The sequence below is a fragment of the Octodon degus genome, unplaced genomic scaffold (assembly GCF_000260255.1).
Source record: "Octodon degus isolate 3935 unplaced genomic scaffold, OctDeg1.0 scaffold00174, whole genome shotgun sequence".
In the NCBI taxonomy this organism is placed as follows: Eukaryota; Metazoa; Chordata; class Mammalia; order Rodentia; family Octodontidae; genus Octodon; species Octodon degus.
This window is the reverse complement of record NW_004524750.1, coordinates 4,421,332-4,441,786: the sequence shown is the minus strand read 5'-3', so window position 1 is coordinate 4,441,786 and position 20,455 is coordinate 4,421,332. Positions and strand designations below refer to the sequence as shown.

The following is a 20,455-nucleotide window of genomic DNA, read 5'->3' as shown; positions in this document are numbered from 1 at the left end:
ATATATATATATATATATATGTTTCTAAATAATCAAGTAGCAAAACCTTACTAAATTTAAAGCTTTTAAAAATCATTGATCAGGGGCTGGGGAGATAGGTTAGCAGTCTAAACACCTGCCTGGCAAGCACAATGGCCCGGGTTCGATCCCAGGTACCACAAGCTGAGTCAGCCCTAGAACTCTGGGTGCAGTGGGGCACACCTGTAATCCCAGTGCTGGAGGCTGAGACAGGAGGATCACTATGAGTCTGGGCTGTGTAGTAAGACCCTGTACCAAATAAATCAATACATAAAATATTTTTTAAAATTGATCAAACTTCTTCAAAAGTGAGACGTCAAACTGGACTGTGCACATTTACCAGGTCTTCTGTGCATTCCAAGGGGGAAACCCATTGCTCCTTGCATTCCGCATCCCCTCTAGGAAGCAGTGGGATGCCACTTCTTGCTTCAGGACAATATGGGGATGGAAATCTACGACCACGGCCTTTGGTTCCACATGCTCTGATAGGTGACAAACCACCGTGTTAGAACAGTGACTCTTTGGTCAAATGAGAAATGCTGAAATCGTAGCAGTGCTTCACTCTGCTCTCACAGCACGCGTAGGATGAGGGCTCTGCAGAGGCTGGGGTCGGGGCTGAGTGCTCCCGCCGTCCCAGAGAGCAGCGGCTTTTCTAAATGCGAGTGCTGGGGCTCTGCTCAGTCTTTCCGAAGCTGTCCAGTCAATCCTCTGTGCAGTTGCGTCCTCAGAGGTGCAGAAGTAAAAGGACAGAACACTTGAAGTACGAGGAAAGCTTTGCTTTCTTTTACACTAATTAAGTTCTAATCGCACAGTTCACAATAAGACAGGCTAAGTGCAAAAAAAGTGTATCCATGTCAGGAAGTAATCATGCCTAATTCCATTTTAAGCATTGATTGTCTTAATACGTGATACTAGGTTAAAATGTCACCTCCTCACAGCAAGAGGCAGGTGGGGAGACGGAAAGAAGAGCACAAACAGTGCATTTCCTTTCACCAGCAAAGAAAACACCTGGCCAACATGCTATGGCCTTGGACATCTGGCACAGGAAAGAAAGCTTCTGCCTCACAGACTACCAATAAAGTGTCACGCTCGGCCCGCTCCTCCTGAGGAGGTTCTGGCCATTTCTACCTGGGCCAGCAGTGGCAGACACATGGCAGCAGGCCCACAGCAGCAGGCAGGGCCCTCTCTGTCGGCCCAAGAACCTGAGCACCAGAACATAGCTGGTTTTTCAAGCTAGACCTCAGTTTTGGGGTTTCAATGCAGGGTGGGTGCTTTGAGGTAAGTGAGAGGGCTCTGGGTTCATGTTGGCTCTCTTGGTTTCTGGTCCTTCATTACTCAACGGAAGACACTTTGACGATTGTATTTAATCCGGACTTCTGTACTACTTTCAGCGTAGTATTTTACGTTAACAACAAAATGCCTTAGTGAAGAAATGACTGACCCTTGGTCCATCGTGAAGTCCTAGCCTGCACAAAGCGTCATCTTCTGGAGCGCTGTGACACTTCACATTTGCGTGTGAACGGTGGCTAGATCCAGCAACGCGGGCCGGAAGCATCTACCTTTCAGTTCTCCACAGTATTATTTTGTTGCTCTATGTAGCCATCCAAATATGCAAGAAAAACTGTATCCTGATGCATAATTTCCATATCTTTAGATGTGACTAATTCAAATGTCCCTCAAATGTCATCCCGAATTTTGCTTTTCTCTAAGGATTCCTTGGTATGTCCAATTCCCTGTGCCTCTTTTGGCTCCTTGCTGCCTGTCAGAGAACTATTATCTCTTAAGTGCTGCTGGTTAATATATTATAAAGCTACGTTTCCCTTCATATATACACTGAACTAAAATCAATAACAAAAATACACAGATCTCCTGCTTGCTTATTTCATATGTTCATATTCCTTCTTTCTCTGAGCTGTCCCTGTCCTGGCCAATGGGACAGCAAGTCACCGAGCAGTGGGGACAAATGGAATGACTGAGGCTCAGGGCGAAGGACGGGATCACCACTTCAGCCCCGGGCCTCGGGCCCCGCAGGCCTGCTCAGGACAGGGCAGGCGCCCCGAGCTAGCAAGCACCAGCCCCAGAAATCTCTTCTCTATTTAAGACCCTGGCAAGCAGCAGCCGATCGGCAATCTAACACGGCTTACGTGCCACTGGTTGACATTTTGGATTCTCTTATTGCTTTCTATTTTTATCTACATAGGAAAATTGGTGATAACTAATATCCAGTTGATCTTTTCATTCTGGTAATAAAATGGTAATACTGAAATCTCATTATCCATCCCAGACACCCATCAAAGCGTACTTTCCAATAACACACTGCTCGGTGCCTCTTCTCTCTCTAGGTAAGAAGGGCAGTGTGGTGCTCGCCCTCCGAGCGCCTTTGTCCCCAGGCCTTGAGCACTGAGGTGCCAAGGAGAAACCCAATTCAGCTGTGACAGTTTCTCTCCATTACTATTGTCTGGAATTGTGTTGTTTTTGTGTCCTAAGCCACTTTCAGACAGAAGCCAAAGCAGTTGCAAGTTCTGCTAAGATAAATGTTTTAAACCCGGAGATCTTTGATTCTTGCAAGAAAGTAAGGGAGAGAGCACTAGAGAACAGAACTTTGCAAACTCGAATGTGAGGACAGCAAAGGCAGGAGGGGGGGCGGGGAAGCAGGGCCACACACAAGGCACACAGGAAGTCAAATGATGCAGACAGGCAAGATGGGGCCTCTCGGGCGTGAGTTTATTAAAATTCATTTTATATGGATGGAGAAGTGGCCCTACGTCTTCCTGTGGACAAGGAGCGCATTCTGCAATTATTTCACTAGTTGGGAGAGAAAACAAAAGGTACTGAAAATAAAAACAAAAGATATACAAGCCTTCCTGAGTCTGCTATGTAATTAAAGCAATTAATTAAATGATCATCACAACTCACCTCTCGTTAGTAATAATAAGTTTGGTCTTCAAATTCTGAATTATTTAAACCTTTAAAGACTACAACACTAAAAATTTTTGAGGCTGCCAGAGGAGAGAAAATCCTGGAACTATTTAATTAAGTAATGTATTATTGCAATGACCACATTTTCAGAAAAAAATTAGAAGCAGCCAGCCTAGTTAGCTTGGATGTACTGCTTGGCACTGTGGAGCATCAGCTCTAAACTGGCCCTCGCTGCTACCTTTGGGTCTCTGAGGTACTAAGCTATGTAGTTCGCCAAACGAAATGAATGCGGAATGTGACCAGGGCCTACACAGAATCCGCTCTGGCGATGCTCAGAAAACGTCACAAGGAACAGACAATTTATTTTTCAGTCTTTATAGTTTTTTTTTTTTTTAACACTGATTAAATGAATCATTTAATACCTGGTCAGGGGCAAGCGACTGTCACGCACCTTTCTATGCAAACGTCTCAGCAGAAGTAGCTCTTTGTTGAGCCTGACCAGCGTTCACGTCACAACTAGCTAGCATTTTGTGTTGGTGCAGGTTTTCGTAATGGCATTTATAATTTTATATTAATTCAAACAATCTTTCTTCTTTATGATAAAAGAATGTAACTCTATACTCCCTGTCCTCTACTTTATTAAACATCCTTCACTGTTCAGGGAAGAATTTATCAACAATAAAAGATAATGTCTCTTTTAGCAACTTCAATATAAACGTCCTGAATCATGATTGTTTCCTATTCTCGGTGTTGGAGGAGACCGGAATCAGATCCTAATCTGCCGCCTCTACCTCCACTCTGAACAGAGGATAAAGCATGTCCCTATGCTCCCTGTTCTGTCCATGAATTTTCAAACAGTGCTCTAAATGTAATTCCCAGCTGCAGCCAAAAGCATGCATTTTAGCACTGCTATGTTAATGTGTGCCAGTGAACCAAGACGGACTGGGCTGTGCGGACCGACGCACACTCTGCTTGCAGTCCCGGAGATCACAGCATTCATTTTGACACCGACATGGTCACTGTTCATAGAGATGGCTCCTTTCAAAGTATCACGTCCACGCACAAAAATAATCGTCTTCTATCTAAATGGAAAGAGGCTCTTTTTTTTTTTTTTCAGTTAAAAATTCCTGGCAGCCTTTCTGCTGGGGCGAAATGGCAGAAAGAGGCGATCTCAGAGAGACAGCTCACTGAACTTAACTCCGCCCTTTCTCAGAAAGCCACAAAGGCCAAGCCGTGGATGGGCCATGCGGACGCAAGTGCCGCCTCTGACCGCTGACTCGGAGTGGCTGGGGAGGGACTGGGCCTGTCACTTGCTAGGGTCCTGCACCCAGCCAGCCGTCTCCCTCCCCACCAGACTCCAGTTTCGAAGGTGCTGCTATTTCTATGTCCTCCCCATCCGGAGCAGAGGTGTGGGAGACCTCTAGGGGCGGGCGGGAAAGCAGAGGGCGACACAGAGATCAGCAGAGTGAGTCTAAGTGAGTGCAGGGACGTTGACGGTTTCCGTTCAAATAATTAGTTCAATACTAATTAGCAATGTAAGGTAATCATTTATGTCATGACTTACACACTTCCCTTGATACTGGCCTTAGAAAATATCCATTTAAGTATTTCCTATTCATCTTATAAAACACTGTTGATACCTACAGTACAATTTTGAGACAGTAGAGTTAAATGGCGATGGATTAATAAAAGGACATTAATCTCATTTCAGACAAAGCTGTAAACCTGAACACATGTAATCTATCAGCCTATCATTAAATTACGAGGCAGACTGAGATACAGATATTCTTAATTTTACTATGCAGCAAGTGAAGTCCGCCTGGAAATCTCTCCTCAGCAAATCCCTGCGAGTTAGGGCTATGTTACTTGATAGCCAGTCCCTCCCTTTTCTAAGTGAAGTACTTTTAAAATATAACCTGAGATTCCCACATTTTTTTCATCACTACATTTTCACATTCTACCCCCCAGTGCCCAAACGGAAGAAATCCAGAAGGAAGTGGAAGGGTGATCTGCGCAGCCCCATCCGCCCTCTGCAGTTCTGCCCGAGGAGGGCACCAAAAGCTCGCGGCCACGTACCCGCTTCAAGTCATTCGAATGTACAAAATACTCTTTGGAGAGGTGAAAGGTCACTAACCAGGGAGAAGTTTTCTCTTCAAAGTTATCTTTCTGTGAAATTTCCATAAGAGGAAAAAAGAACCCCTACCCTTAAGGCCAGAGTCTCACTCAGGACCTTCGCTGAGTGCATGCCTAAGTCTAACAAGTGTCCTTTTACCAAAAACATGTGTTTTAAAAATTCAGAGGTATGGCTGAAGATCAGAGACTCACAGGTGAGTTGGTTAATTCAACTTATTGTTAGAATTTAGGTGGATACCGTTTAATACAAAGCTCTAGGATGTATTGTTTGCTTGATATAAAGACAAATATACATAGGGGAAAGTTATAGGAAGTAAATGTTCTCCCCATGAGAACTGTCTGAGATTCAGGGGACACCAGGACAGCATACCGCTGGGCCAGGCCTCGGTCTGGCTTTGGGGGAGATGACCTGTGAGTCGCCACATTGCCAGTGCCATGGCCCAGCGCAGGCCACCGCTTAGCCTGTACAGCGTGAGCTCCCTTCAAGAGGGACAGGATGCAGAGGACTGGACAGGAGGTGAGCAATACCCAAAGAGCCCAATTTCAGGAGCTTCAAGTTCTTACTTCTTACTGTTTGAGGTCCTTTTTAATCTCAGGCATGCTGCAGTGTATAATTAAATATTGAGCACTGTGGTTCAGTCATCTTTTCACAGCTATGATTGGAGAGACTCACTTATACGCGACTTTAAAGATACTAAAATACATGAATACAAATATGAGCTCTAGGATTAGAAACAGGATGATGTGTACTTTATCAGAAAACATGCTCTTTCTTTTTTTTTTTTTTTTTCCTGGCACCAGGAATTGAACTCAAGAACCTGCACTTGCCAGGAAGGCACTGTGCCACCGAGCTGCATCCCCAGCCCCTTCTTTTGCAGTTGCTGGACCACCATGATGTCACTCAAAGAATGAATTATTGCCATTTCGAAGCACAGCACATAGCAAAGGAAAAAAAGCTCCATCCACTTACACTGAGAATTCTTCCAAGCACATAGGATGGTATTATATTAATATTGTAATTCAGAAGCATATTAGAATGATTTTATTGATTAGCTAATGACTGTGTGATCATTGGAGGAGATTCCTTTATGTGGCCAGCAAAACCTGGAAAAGAAAAACCTAAACATTGAGGTAAAGACATGAAATGAACTTGCCTTGTAGGAAATACAACTCAAAATAAAACCACAGTCCTCCTAGCCGTCCGGACCTCAGCCCGGGCCCACACGCACGCAGTCCATGCATCTTTCGCACGCATCGGTCGGCATGCACAGCGCAGATCTGAAGGGTTTGGTTATCTGTTCAAATATATGATTAGGATGTAAAAATTCATCATGCCAGCAGTCTCCATGATCAGGGACTAACACTTTAGAGCGATAACTTTCTGGGGACCTATAAAGTAGAAATATAATTTGCTGGGTAGAACTCTTACTGAATTTAGAAAGCTCTGATAGCGATTCTTAAATGAGAAAGGTTAAATATTTGTTATCTATATTTGAGTTAAGAGATCAAAGCAGGGAAATGAGACCCAGAGTCCTTTCTCTGATTTGGTTTTGATCCAAGTGTGAGAGGCCACGATCGGGCAGAACGCGACGGCCACGGGAAGCGTCTGCAGGCCACACAGGCACTCGTACCTTCTGCTTTCTGCCTCTCTTCCACGGAGAAACGGGCTGCCGTGGGAGCGTCTTCAGGTGCACGGATTTCAGAATGAATTTTTACACCCCAGATGATGGACTGGTACACTTCAAAAATGAGATCATGACTCTGCTAAACACATTTCTCTGCTCTCTTTCTCTGTCTTGACTAGTTTACATTGTAATGGAGCAATAACATTTTAAAAATTTTGAATAGGCACTTACTGGAATTACAGTTAATCCTGATACAATCTAGATGGGGAAGAATAGATGAGAAATGAAAATTTATCCTTCAAGGTAACAGCTGCAGACATCCAATAAAATCACAGTCCACCCTTCCGGGGACAGACACATGCAAATATGGCCACTCCATGTCATTATTCTTTACATACTTCTAAAACCCAGATTTATTGTTATAAAACTACACCATTGGAGACAATAATAGAATGTTTCAAAAAAATGGCCAATTCAAACAAAGCTACATGGTGACAAATCTAAGTGAACAAAGAGTAGTTAACTGTCAAAGATGCTTGACTTAGGCTGGTTGCACCTCTCTCCCCATCTGTGAAAGAACATGTCATCATTTTTAACAAAATTAAAAAGTGCTCCGTCACAATGGGGTGCGGTGCAAGCTCAGCTAGGCGCAGGCATCTTGGACCTCGGAAAGCTAAGATCCCACAAAGGCCAACGGAATCCTTCAGAATTTGCAATGGTCACATGGAGAGTGAGTCGAAAGTATTCTCACCTCATGCTAATGCTTTTCTTTGTTTGTTCGTCTGGTTTTTAAAAACTTTCGTTTTCTGGGGCACAATGTAGTAACAGCCAGCTGTTGGCTGGATTCCATGTCTTGTATTAATTGTAGGAGAAAAGAACCCCCCGTGTGCATTCTACAGAGTCACCCTCGGAGCACGCAGCCTCCCGTCTGCTACCCATGGTATCTCTATGCAGTAAGTGTTGTGAACATTGCCATTGGCTTTCCTTTTCCTATATTTGTTTCATGCAAAGACAGATACTGTAGGATCAGAATGTCTGGTGTGGATAACAAACACTGCGCTGGCTAACTTGGCAGAACTGTGTGGAGTGTGCTGTGCATGTGTTTTTCATATATGTGGAGACACGTGCACTTTTTGGCTTTGGTTTGAATGCCTTTGGGGAACATGAAAAATATCAACCTAGATTCTGTTTCCATGTAGCTGAGTTTGTCATGTGTCGTCAACCGCATCAGAAAAGTGGTTGCAAGCAGCCAAGGACCAGCAGCGACACAGCTCTCTCTACAGAATGCTTTGCTGATGAAAAATTCCCAGGAGTGTTTCCCACTTTGAGCGGCAGGTAGCCTCTGCTGTGATTAGGCCTTCAGGACGGGTTTGTAGTAACCTGTCGTCGCCAGTAGGGGGAAATCTAACAGAACAGGAAATGAGTGCTGTGTTACAGAATTTTCAAGTCATTTATCATTTAATGAAATTTTGCTAGTGTTTAATTGAATGCAATTGCATGCAGTAACATTCCAAGGGGTAAGTTCTGCTCTGTGAGTTACCATTCTGCGCATACAACTTGGAAATCTAGGTAGGGCCGCCACATTCTCCGAGTCTTTCCTAGATCTACGCAGACGCAGATTTGACCTTTCCTCCATTGTGTATTCGTCTGTACGTGTGTTTAAAACTTGCACATAATACAGTAAAACCTCATTCACTTGTGCTTCTTTCATTTGGGCTGAACTGTCGTATTGGAACTTATTGGGCAGAACATTAAAGCTCCATTTGGTGGGAACAGAGATCTCCCAAGAAATTTTCTTTCAGAACAACAACAAGGTTTTGAAATGCCAAGTTCACACAAACTGATTTCAAGTACTTCACTGGAAATTGAAGGCGCCAACTTGCACGGCCCCAGGTGATAATGGGGGTTCTTATCCAGAGCTCCAAATAACCTAGTGAGCCCCTTCCTTCCTTCCTTCCTTCCTTCCTTCCTTCTTTCCTTCCTTCCTTCCTTCCGAGAGTGTTCCAGCTGGGAGTTTGTGTTTTTGAATGTAACGGAAAAACAGAGCTGCTTATTGTTTTACAATCTATCGTTCAGATGTATTCTGTACTCCGACTGATGTTCCCCTAGGTTCATGCAGGTCGGTGAGGTTTTACTGTAGCAACGGCCTCCTCCTAGTACTACACACAAGCAGGAAAGCATTATCTTTCTGTAGAAGACACTGTGCCCCTGGTGTTCTCATGGCTGCTTGCTCAGGGCCGCAGACTTTGGGCATTGAAGGGTTGTGGATCGTTGCTTGATAGCAAAATATCACCACACAGAACTTCAAAACAGAAAGCATGGAGGACCACAAAGGTGGCTATTCAAAAGAGAAGCCCAGGAGAGAGTAAAATCAACTGCTAAAAGAGATAGCATCCTTGAAATTTGCAATTTTGTGTGTGTATCATCTAAATAAAATTTGGCAGACTTTCATTTATCTGCAAGAGCATCACCTATAACTGATAGAAAATGAGAAAATACAACAGGTCGTTCAGTTTGACGCAAGTTGGATCCTCATTATTTACATTTTCGTCTCACTGGTAGCAATGGCTTCACTTTTAATAACCTTCAGTGGTCGAAGTCACAAAACATTAAGTGATGTTAAATATAAACAAAAACTGAAAGATGCCCCGCCCGAGTCTAAATTAATTTAAAGGATGAAAATAAGAACATTAGGTGTTTTAACTTCTCATGACAAACAGGCTGTCTGGTAAATGTTCGCAAGCAAACTGAACAGAAGTGAGTGGCAGCTGAACGGGAGGGCAGGTGGTTACCTAGGTTGACCGTCAGCTTCACGCGGCCCGCGTCCAGCTCCAGCCGGAGGGTGTCCGCAGAATCCCTGGACGTGGTGGCCATCAGAATGCCGTAGGCGCGCTGGGACCGGAACCGCAGGGAGGCGTCCTCGGCCTCCGTGTGCATCACCACGGGGAGCTGGATTTTCATGAACATGCTCCCGTCGTAGCTCAGAACCGTCGCCTCTGCAGATGGGAAACGGACGGGTGAAGTTCTTGTTTACTAGTGCTGTGCTTGGAAAGGGGTAACCCATTAAAGGCTGCCAGGCACAACACAATACAATCAGCTCCTCTGCTTAAAAACAAGATCCTTCACAAGGAAAGAGAGGTCACAGGGTAAGTCCATTGGTAAAGTATGAAGTAGGGGTAGCATCGCCCCTCTGTCCCCATATCCTTTAATCTACAGCATTAACTATGTTTGATTGGAAGTGTATTACATGTAATTTCCCTGCTCAATAGCGGGCACCATGTTTTTCCCCTCCCCCTCCCCCTCCCCCTCCTGTCCCTCCCCCTTCTCCCCAACCCTTCTGTGGGAATTGAACACAGGGAATTTTCCCTGAGCTCTTTCTAATTTTTTTTTGTTTTTTAAAAGAGCAATTCACTAAGCTGCTATTTTACTCAAGCTGGGCTCAGAAGCATGATCCTTCCACATCAACCTCCCTGCAGGGTGGCTAGAATTAACAGGTGATCACGGGTGCAAACCTGCTTGGAACTAGCAGCAAGGTAAGCAGTGTGTGTGGACCACGAGGTCGCCGGTGAACACTGTGGAACGAGTCAGCCTCGCACTGGCTCTGAATTGAGGAAGGAGAGGGCAGGGCAGAAGGCGCCCAAAGCCAGCCCCACACGCAAGACCGCGCGCGGGGCCAACGGGAACTGCTGGGCAATGTTTTCACACTCTCTATGTTTAAAAGCAACGATAATGATGAAATGCTGGCATGATTCATACCACTCTGAACACAATGGAAAAGGTGACGTTCCAAAAAAGAAGCTGACCGTGTCACCCAACAAGAGAACAAGCTCCCTAAAGCGTGAGCTGTGCCTTTATGTTGCGGTTCATTTAGAGGTAAGGAGTAACTGAAAACATTATCTACAAGCACAGCCCTGGTGTCATGAAAATACCGAGCTGTTGTGACAGTGGCAACCGGTTGCACACCTTGGCTATGGTGGATAAAGACAGGGTGGGATGGAGGACGTGTACGGCAGTGTCACTAAACTAGGGCAGGAGTGTCCTAAACTATGGCAGATTAGGAGAGTCACCTCATATTATGTTAAACACATAAAGTCATGCATACAAACTGCTTTTAGGAAGTACTTTCAGGAAAGCACTCCGCAGAGTTAAGCACCAGTGGGCGCTGCCGTCCTGTGAAACAAATATTTTTTGCACTTTTACTGATTCTGCTAACTCAGTGCTGTTCAGTAGGAAAAGCCCTACCTTGAATTAAAATGAGGGAGGCTGTACTGTGTTGGCTATTTATGCGGCACAACACTCGCTCCACTGACACAACTGTCCTCGGCATTGAAGGCGCACTGCATCAGGGAGCTGTGGGTCTGCAGTTAGAGCAGAACCTGCCCTCCCGGCGCTGGCCTTCGCAGCTCGGTATGGCCCAGCCTCGCCTTTCTCTGGCCTCCACAGCCAGCATCGCCCCTTGCCTGGCAAGCCCCACTGCACCGCCACACTCTCAGGAAAGCGCCTGCAGCCCACCTGGAAGGGCCTCACCCGAGAGCTCTTGGGTTGCTTGGCTCTTTCTGCCTTCGAGGCGCTTGTCAAACGCTGCTCCAGAGAGCCTGCTCCCCATGATGGCCATGCTAATCTATTAAGCACTTCTTTTCTGTATTTTCTTTTAACGTATTTGGCACAGGGTCTACAGGGTCTCACTACATCGATCAGACTCGTGGTGAGTCTCCTGTTTTCAGTCTCCCAAGAGCTGGATTACAGGTGCGCGCCGCCACGCCCAGTCTGTTGCAGTCTCAGCGTGCCGGGAACAGGGCTTTAACCTGCTGAGCTATCTAGTCAGCCTCACACAGCTCATTTTTTGAGTCACCATTTCTGATTCTTTGTGTGCTGCAGTCTGCATCTGTCCCCCTTCCAGAGGCACTGCCCTGGAGCCAGAGAGCAGCTTCCCAGAGCCTCTTCTGGCCGGGTAGCCGGTGCTGTCAGTCCTGCTATCAGTCCTGGGCAGCCAGACACGCCGCTGAAGCCCGCAGGAATTCCCTGCACTAACGACCACGCAAGATGCTAATGTGGATCAAGGAGCTGCTCTAAGGTAGAAATAAAGCTTACATACATGCCAACCAAAGAAGTTAAGTTTATCTACTGGAAAAGATAGCTAATTCCATTAATATGTGTGACCAAAATTCATGTTGCAGCCTACTTTTACAGAGATACTTGGGCTGCACCGGCAGTCTACAGAGGTACCTAAGCCACCACTAAAAACTAAAGTGTGGTCTTAGAAAAAAGGGAGTCTGTGCCGTGTCACCGGCTTCTGCAACTAGAAGAGAGGCCTAAAGCAGGTGCGAAGCTTCCCCGGCACCCGGAGCAGCAACCAGAAAGGAAAGAGGTCCCTGCGAGAGAGGCGACAGCAGCGGCCCAGTAAATGAGCATGGCGGCAAAACGGTAGTAAGTGCTTTCAAAAACATTTTGGTACAACCTTAAGTGAAATTTGATCTTGGCTTTTGTTTTCCTATACTTAATCTTAAAGTAACAAATACCACAGTTTAAAGTTTAAGAAGGGGCTGGTGAGATGGCTCAGTGGTCTAAAGCACCTACTTACAACAAGTTCAGCAAAGCACAGGGACCACGGTTCAATCCCCAGCACCACAAGCCAGCCAGCCCGCCCCCTGCTGGGCTGAGCTGGCCACACACACACAAATAAATAAAATTTAAAAAGATAAATAAATAAATAAATAAATAAAATAAAGTTTAAGAAGCCATTACCAACTGTTCAGTTACTCTGCTATCAAAAACCTTGCTAGTTTCCTCCTAGTTATTAATCTGAACAACTCTTCTGTTGTCCAACAGTCATATTTTTAAGACTCTTGCCCTTCTGTAATGTGGTTTAATTTGAAAACTAAGTAGGTGTATGCCATTTACAAATTACAGCTGCCTGACAATCAATCATAAATATATTATGAAATACAGTCCAGAGAAGAAAAGTAACTAAGATTACTGATACTAACTTTGTCCAAAATGCTGCATGAATAGCATAACACGGTAAAGTGACACAACTCAAATGCTCCACTTTAAACAATTCTCAATGTGAAAATAATGTGTTAGGGCTGGCCAAATAGCTCAGGGGATTCCAGCACAGGCAAGCAGGTGCGAGGGCCGGTTTCGATCCCAGGGCCTGCGGTGCCGGCCCCGCCTGGGCAGTGCTGAGACTGTGACTGAGCCTGGGCGTGGTGGCACCCGCCTGTAATCCCAGCTCTTGGGAGGCTGTAAAGGGGCAGATCACTAGGAGTCCAGTCCAATCTAGTACTGACACTCTGAACACTCTGTAGACCCTTCAAAAAAAAAGAAAAAAAAATGAAAAAAAATAACTTGTTGATGAACAAGAACTGAAAGTCTAAGTGATTTTGCATAATTAGAGTTCACATTTAAGTAGAAAAGAAATGCAAAGTGCACAAAGTCCTAGTCTTGAGCTGACAACTAGACCTTACACAACACTCTGACATCTGAAGGTTTTGCTACTTGGCAGTGTATTTTAGCAGCAGTAAAATTATTTTACCATTTAGAATATAAAAAGTGTTCTACAAAGGCCTATTTTAGTGCAATACTTCCTAGCGGGAGAGAAGAACGGTTTTAACTTTGTCTTCTGCATCTCCTTCTCCCTGTCATGATGCCTGACAAATCTGCTTTTCTGCATTCTCCCTCGTTGCAGTCTGCAGTGTACACCTGTCCTGGCTTTGCCAAGAGGCAGTCACACGTTGCGATCAACGATGAAAGTCAGACAGGAAGCCAAGTTCCATTGCTCTGGCATCTGTCCCTCCATCTGTTAAGAGTTTGACAAATGAATAGAAAGCAGACCTCTGCTCATACTAAAACTCTTATTTTACATATTTCTGAGTATAGTTTCTATTATACAAATTATTCTTTCTTATAGGGTCAGTACACATAGAACAAAATGCTATTTGACTTAGTGAAGAAATGTTTTGTTGTTTCTTATAAACCTTTGGCTTCCCTGATGTGGAATGAAAATTTCCTAGGGTGGCAGCAAACTTCTCTCAGTTGTAGTGTCTGACATCAGCATACTTTTAAATTAGGGTGAATAATTATCACCATAAATCATCAGCTATTATTCAATAATTACAGAATAGAAACTTTAGGAGTGCTGGCTTTTAATTTTTAAAAAACTTTTTTTAATTTCAGGAGTGTTCATTGGATCCCATGAGTCAGCAGCCTCCTGTGATGACCTCCAGACAGGAAATACAGGGCGGTTCTCTCCCTTAAACTGGGACTCGGGGGTTTAAGTGTGATCCCGGGTTTGCCAAACTAGGGAAGCGCTGCACACGGGGCAGAACCCAAATGCGGGGCTTCTCATCGTGACAACCGACCCACATTTTCCTCGCTCTCGGGTGGTACCACGATGTGAGACAGTTCGAAGAAACACTCCGCGCTGTATGCGGCTATGGTCTCCAGAAAGAACCCTGTCAAATGACCATTTTACCCCATAAATGTCCAACCTGGAGACAAAGAAATCCACGGAAATGTCAAGCTGACCGTGTGCTAAAAGCCGCTGCAGCACACACTCCTAGTGGTGGTGGCAACTGCAGCCGGTGCCTGGCGTTCACACCACTGCTCCTCTCTCATTCTGGCTCCAAAGACTCGACAGCTGCTACCTGTATTTTTGCCATATGTAGTAGCCGGATATAGCCACAGGGTGGTACACTGTGTGTAGGAAACTGAAGGCTTTCATCACTCATGTGACCACTGAGTCACACTTTTCCAGCTGTGCTTCAGGAGGGGGCTTCAGACCTGCGGCTTTCTGAGCAGTGAAAATTAAAACAGAACTTCAAATCATGCAGGTACACTGATTTCCTATTATGCCTAACTGTACTGTCCCTGGCCAACGCTGTCACATTTTCCTCTTTTGGCAAATTTTCAAAAGCCAACTAGACAAACCAAAACTGGAAAGGTAATGCAGAAGAGCACATTTGTAAGGAATGTAATCCAGCTCACAGGAAGAGCTGAGTTCTGACGACAACTCACCAATTGCACTCTATTGTAAGAAGAATGAATGTATTTATGTGATAAGCTATTCTCTCACCTAGTGACCTGCTATATTAGCCTTTATGTGACACTAAAGAACGGCAGCATTGTGGTAGGAAATTAATCTATTGTTTGCTATTAATTTACTAGTAACTGTTTATAGGTATTCAATTTAGAAATATAATTGATATGATGATGCACCCCACTTTTAACATAAAAATAAAAACCACACTTCAATTTTGGGTTCTACAAAACAGTGCCTTGTCTCTTGGGAGTTTTAGGTTCAATCAATGAAACTATTTCAAGAATGAAGGACAGCAGCTAACTAAATGAGCAGCTTAACAATAAGAGGTGAGGTGCTTCTAGATCAAATACCTAATAGAGCAGTGCCATTTGCCCTGGGAGAGGACAATGGAGCAGCTCATCAATACTTCTTCATTTCGATTTTCAGCTCCATTGCAGAAGATACATGACAATGGGCAGTGACGAGAGCATTTATCTGAAGGACTGGGTCGATGGCAGGACGGGCTGGGCGCCATTTGTTCTGCTATTTCTTCCGCCAGCCTGCTCTGCAGATCAGCTGGTGACAGCTGCCACACTTCCTTTCCCCTTATTCCTGTCCTTCCAAGGAAAGAGTGAAAAAACTTAGCGTCTCCACCTCGTAGAGCAGGAGCAGGAGAACCTGCTCAGGAAGGCAAGCGAGATAGCTACGACTTGCGGTCAGATAAGTTAAGGGCTCACCTGCGATTGGTTAGTTTCTAGCTGCCGGGCAGTACCTTTAAAATTAAGATTGAATTATGAAATAATTTATAACATAATTTATCATGTGGATGATTGAAAGCCAGCTTATTTTTCAGTGGGAATGCTGCTCCGTGGGACAGCTGACGAAGCAGAATAAGCAGGCGAGTTGGTCTTACTAACTGTGCGGGGGACCTGCCAGCTACAGCTGAGTGTGTCTCAAATGCTATCTGTTAGCCATAAATACTACCACTGGGGTCAGAAGTACAGCTCATTTGTGACTTTTTTTAACTGTCCTTCTTCCTGAAGTTAAAAGTTGGGCAAAGCTGTGTGTGGTGGCACATGCCTAGAATCCCAGCACCTGGGAGGCTGAGGCAGGAGGATCATGAGTTCCAGGCCAGCCTGTGCTACAAAGTAAGATCAAGGCCAGCCTGACCTGCAAAAAACCAAAAATAAAAAGTGGGCAAAGCGAGAGCAGTTTTACACAGCTTTGCTGCTGACCTACGACGTGACTGAACACACACATGCCTAGCTGTGCAGTACATTTAAAGACCTGTGTCTTCGCAGATCCAGACCCTTCGAAACCATTAAAGGCTGATCAGCCATCCATGTTACTGCAGGAAACATGTTTCAATCATCATGTTATTTGAGGTCAGCACTTAATGTATTTTTCATCCACAATAACTGGCTGCTGTGTTTTTGAAAACTTACCTCTCTCGCAGGACCTGCCAAGGTAGCCTGTTCCAGAACAATCACAGACATATCTGTTCCACCCATCCCTGCACATGCCATTATTTTTGCACGGGTTGCTAAGGCACGGTTTTGCTGTCTCCCTGGAGCAAGAGGGTTTCACCCCAGCGGTGCTCTGCACTTCGGCCATTTGCCGGATGTCTTTGCTCTGGCCGTCGATGAATAAGTCCCGGATGCAGCCCACGTAGCCGTAGTTGAGCAGGGCAGTCCACACTTCCGTGGGGAAGACAAGGCCGGCCTTGTTCTCCGGCAGGCCTCCGAGGTACAGCTCGTCATCCAGGTCCAGAATCTCACTCTCACCAGGGGCAGTGTAGGGCGTGCGCAGCGTGTTGACGGAAATGGTACCTGGTACAAAGACAGAGGACACAGGGTGCTCAACACGCAGGGCTCGCTCTCCTCAGCCCCCATTCCCGGGTTCGTTTGCTCAGGGGCAGCCCCCTGAGAGGCCCCTGAGAGGGCCAGTGCCTGCTATTCTTGTGTGTCTGCCACTTCCAAGTTATATTAAGAAATGTATGAAATCAGGTAACATAAAACAGGCACTATCTAAATGGTTCCTTTGGACTTTGTAAATGAGAATAAAGAGATTACAGGAAACCAACAGTGTTTCTCAGCTTCTAAAAGCTCAGCCACTAAATAAATACTTACATAAAAATAGCATTCTACGTCACTCTCTGGAACAGTTAGACATCCCTTGGTGATGCTTTCAAAGCTAGTATGTACGTGTAAACCAAAGAAAGACTGTGTGGTCCTCATTTTAACTGACTTACTTGTTTAGACTGAACACAATAGTTTGATCATTTAGGTCAAAAGCTAACTTCTGCACTCTTAGCTGCATGCATAATATATTGGTTACCTCTGTAATTTGCAATTTCTTACCCATAACATGGTCATGATCATATAACTTATGGCAGAAAATATGTTCCATGTGTTAAATAAAATAAACTAGTGTCTGCTTATAATGACCACTGTACCCAGTTTCACGTGCCATCAGTGGCTCACTTCTTCTCGCAAAATCCTGTACCTAAAGCAATATGGCTTAGTTTTTACTTCAAATGTTTGGGGGAATGAACACTATGTATTTAGAAACATGAGAACCTAGGGCCTAAGTGAAATGATCAAATATTCATCTGTGGAAATATTAAAGAGTCACAAAAATGTGGAATCCATGGGAAAAAAAAAAACAAAAAAGCACATCCCTAATATAAACATGGATACACTATCAGATTGCAAAAATTCCACCAACATTCAATCCCCAGAACAACTTTTATATAGATGCAAATATACACCACATGAGTCCACTACTATGTTAGGGCACATTTATTTTTCAGAGCTAAATCATAATGCAAAGGAGGAAGAGTCGGAAGACAGAACCAGCGAAGTCTGATGCAGGGCTGGAGCGCTGGCACTGGCGCCAAGACGGGAGGAGCCGAACTGAGGAAAACTAGACAGAGACAGGCACAGAGAAGAGCGCAGGAAGGGGGCGCTGTAGTTCCAGGGCCCTGTGCACAGCAGGGTCCCAATCCCAAGGGCAGGGTGGTCCCCAGCACTGCTGCCCCACAGGACTGGTTTTTGTGACTGTGAAGGACAGGAAAGCCACTGACAGAAACAGCCAAGTCATTAAGAGAACATTTGTCTTTCTAGACTTGCAGAGAAAGAAATGCAAAAAGCTCCCAGGAGAGAAAGCCGCAAAGGCACTGCTATTTTTGGCCCTTGAACAAGGGATGCATGATTAGGATTCTGGGAGGCGGCAGAAAAGGAAAGGGACCAAGCCTCCAGGCCTCACGCTCAGGCCCATGCAATGTCTAGATGCAAATTCCCACTGAGGAACTTGCAGATCCCATGAAACCCAACTTAGAGAAATCTAAGGAACAGCATTTGAAGATGTGGAATTCATGCAATGTTGAGAAAATGGTGGCTAATAGGACGATCATTACATGCATTCTAAAGACTTGTGTTTTTCAAAACTCTGTATAAAATACCCGGGAAGTGACTTAACAAATGGTCCCTATCCTCTGCAGCAGCGAATGTAAGTTAAAGCATGAGGAGAAAGAATGAACACCGAGGACAAAGGGAAAGGTACTTTGGTTTTGGCTCTGCGGTGCAGGGAGCTAAGCAGGGCCTCATGCGTGCCCGGCTCCAAGCAGGGCTCCACGCATGCGCAGCTTCACCCGCGTCACACCCGCAGCCCGAGGTGGAATTAAAGAACACAACCCGCATTTACATGGACTGCAAAGGATTATATGCAGTGAACATAGCGACTTACATTTTTAAGATAAAGGAGAGAGGGACATTATTATTTTTCAACTGTTACAAGAATATGTCAAAGAAGCAGTGTCATCTTGGAGGATTTGTTACAATACATAAGTATTGTCATGAGACACAGAATTTAGCAGGGTAACAATAAGAGTGAAATATATTTACAATCTGTATTTACCCCCCCCATAATCAGCTTTGTTTTATTTATAAAATAAGCCTGATCCAGCTCAAAAAGGGGAAAGAAAGCAAGCAAGCAAAAAAGCAAGCAAGCAAGCCAGCACAACAGTATTTTACTGTGGATTCTCCTTATTCAGAAAGTCATCCTGACACCGAATGGGCGGGCTCCTGAGACAAAAGGCTTCACTGGCTACAGCGAAACTTGGTTCCCTCTGCCCCCTCCAGCCCTCAGCTGCGGTCACAGGACTGAGAGAATCGGCCTCCTGCAGCATGACATCAAGGACCAGCGACTGGTTCTCTAGGGTTTTATTCATGGAGTGTTAATGTCTGCTCTGCACGAACTACTTTAGGGAAAAGTTCAGACATATTTTATGAATGTGTTCATGGCTAGAGTACTGTGGTCCTTAAAACTTTCTTTTTTTTTTCTTATAATTAACAGAATAAGATCATAGTTTTCTTGTAGCCCCATGCACATTCACTGAATCAAAAGTTTAACAGAAAAATATTTAATTCTAGTGCCATAAGGGACCAAAACAGTTTATCTATTAGTATATTTTTAATTAAATGCTGGGCCATCAAGTGAATTTCAAGCCAACTCGTGAGTTGTAACCCACCATTCAAAAAACTCTGATGGAAAAGGTGTCATAAATTATGTTTCTCCCACTGTTGTCTACTGTGTCTATGAAGACACTTTTAGTTCTTATACAAAGGAAAGGCAATAAAGTAGGACAGAGAAAGATATAATCCTAATTTCAATTCAAAGATAATCAAAGAGCAGTTAGAATTTTAATTTAGTCACAGATTCAAAGTTAAAAGGACACACAAATGGATGGCAGGAACACACCCCAAACAGGCACAGAAGAAGGAAGGAGCCAAGTTTGAATAAGTAAGTAGAGTGTTTTTCTATATTTTACCTATATTTTAGAGAGTCCTTACAAAAGAGAAGTAAACAGGTCACAGGTTAAATTGGAAAAGTTATTTTTACATATTGAAAATGTGTAAACTATTTAAAAGAATAATTAAAATTCATCACTCAGTCTAACTGAGATAGTTGTATTTTAGCTTATTTATGTGCAAACAAATATCTAAACTACAACATTTCTGATAAGAGACTTGAGTTATAGATCACGTTCAGAACTTTACTGTGCTTAAGAATCAAATGATATGTTCACCTGAGCACAGGAGCAACCACAGAATCAGAATTAGCTTAAACCAGTTGAACACATACACACGAGCTCAGTGAAATTTCACCGCTAGGGTTCCCGAGCGTATGTTTCATGACCTTGAGTTATAAAGCAGGATTTCAGAGAGCACATCAAATGCACATGTAAGCCTTGTTCTCTGATAAGGACAAGTGAGTTGTTGCCACAACAGCTATATCAAGAGAAAATGAGAATTTTCCAATGGCTGAAATAAATAAATTTTTAAGAGACAATGTAAGTCTGGGAATATCACTGGATTTTTCCTGGTTTTCTAGGAATCAAAAATATTGACATGACTCTATGGATTCTCTCCCACATTCTACGCCTTCCACATAGTTCCTATAAATATATAAGGACAATTATAAATATAATTTGAAGTTTCTGGTAGTCAATTAATGCTTTAAACATTGTTGTGTTAACCTGTCAAAATTGGTGGAAGTTTTCACATTTGGGAGTTTATTTGAATTAGTGTTTTATGCTTCAACAGTTAAGAATACAAAACAACCTGCTATGCTATTTTACTTTTTTAAAACCAATGAGGGGGCTGGAGAGATGGCTCAGTGGTCTAAAGCACCTACTTACAACAAGCTTAGGAAAGCACAGGGACTGTGGTTCAATCCC

The 20,455-nt window shown here is 44.2% G+C and overlaps 1 protein-coding gene across 2 annotated transcripts in view; it reads right to left on the bottom strand.

Moving 5' to 3' along the window:
- Nrxn1 (neurexin 1) overlaps window positions 1-20,455 on the bottom strand; it is a 1,036,478-nt gene that overhangs the window by 632,193 nt on the left and 383,830 nt on the right. For both annotated transcript variants that reach the window (XM_023703554.1, XM_023703553.1), the window contains 2 exons: window positions 16,161-16,544; window positions 9,488-9,691 (listed from right to left, as the gene is read on the bottom strand). In XM_023703554.1, the coding sequence (XP_023559322.1) occupies window positions 9,488-9,691; window positions 16,161-16,544 (588 nt within the window). The remainder of the gene's footprint in view (window positions 1-9,487; window positions 9,692-16,160; window positions 16,545-20,455) is intronic.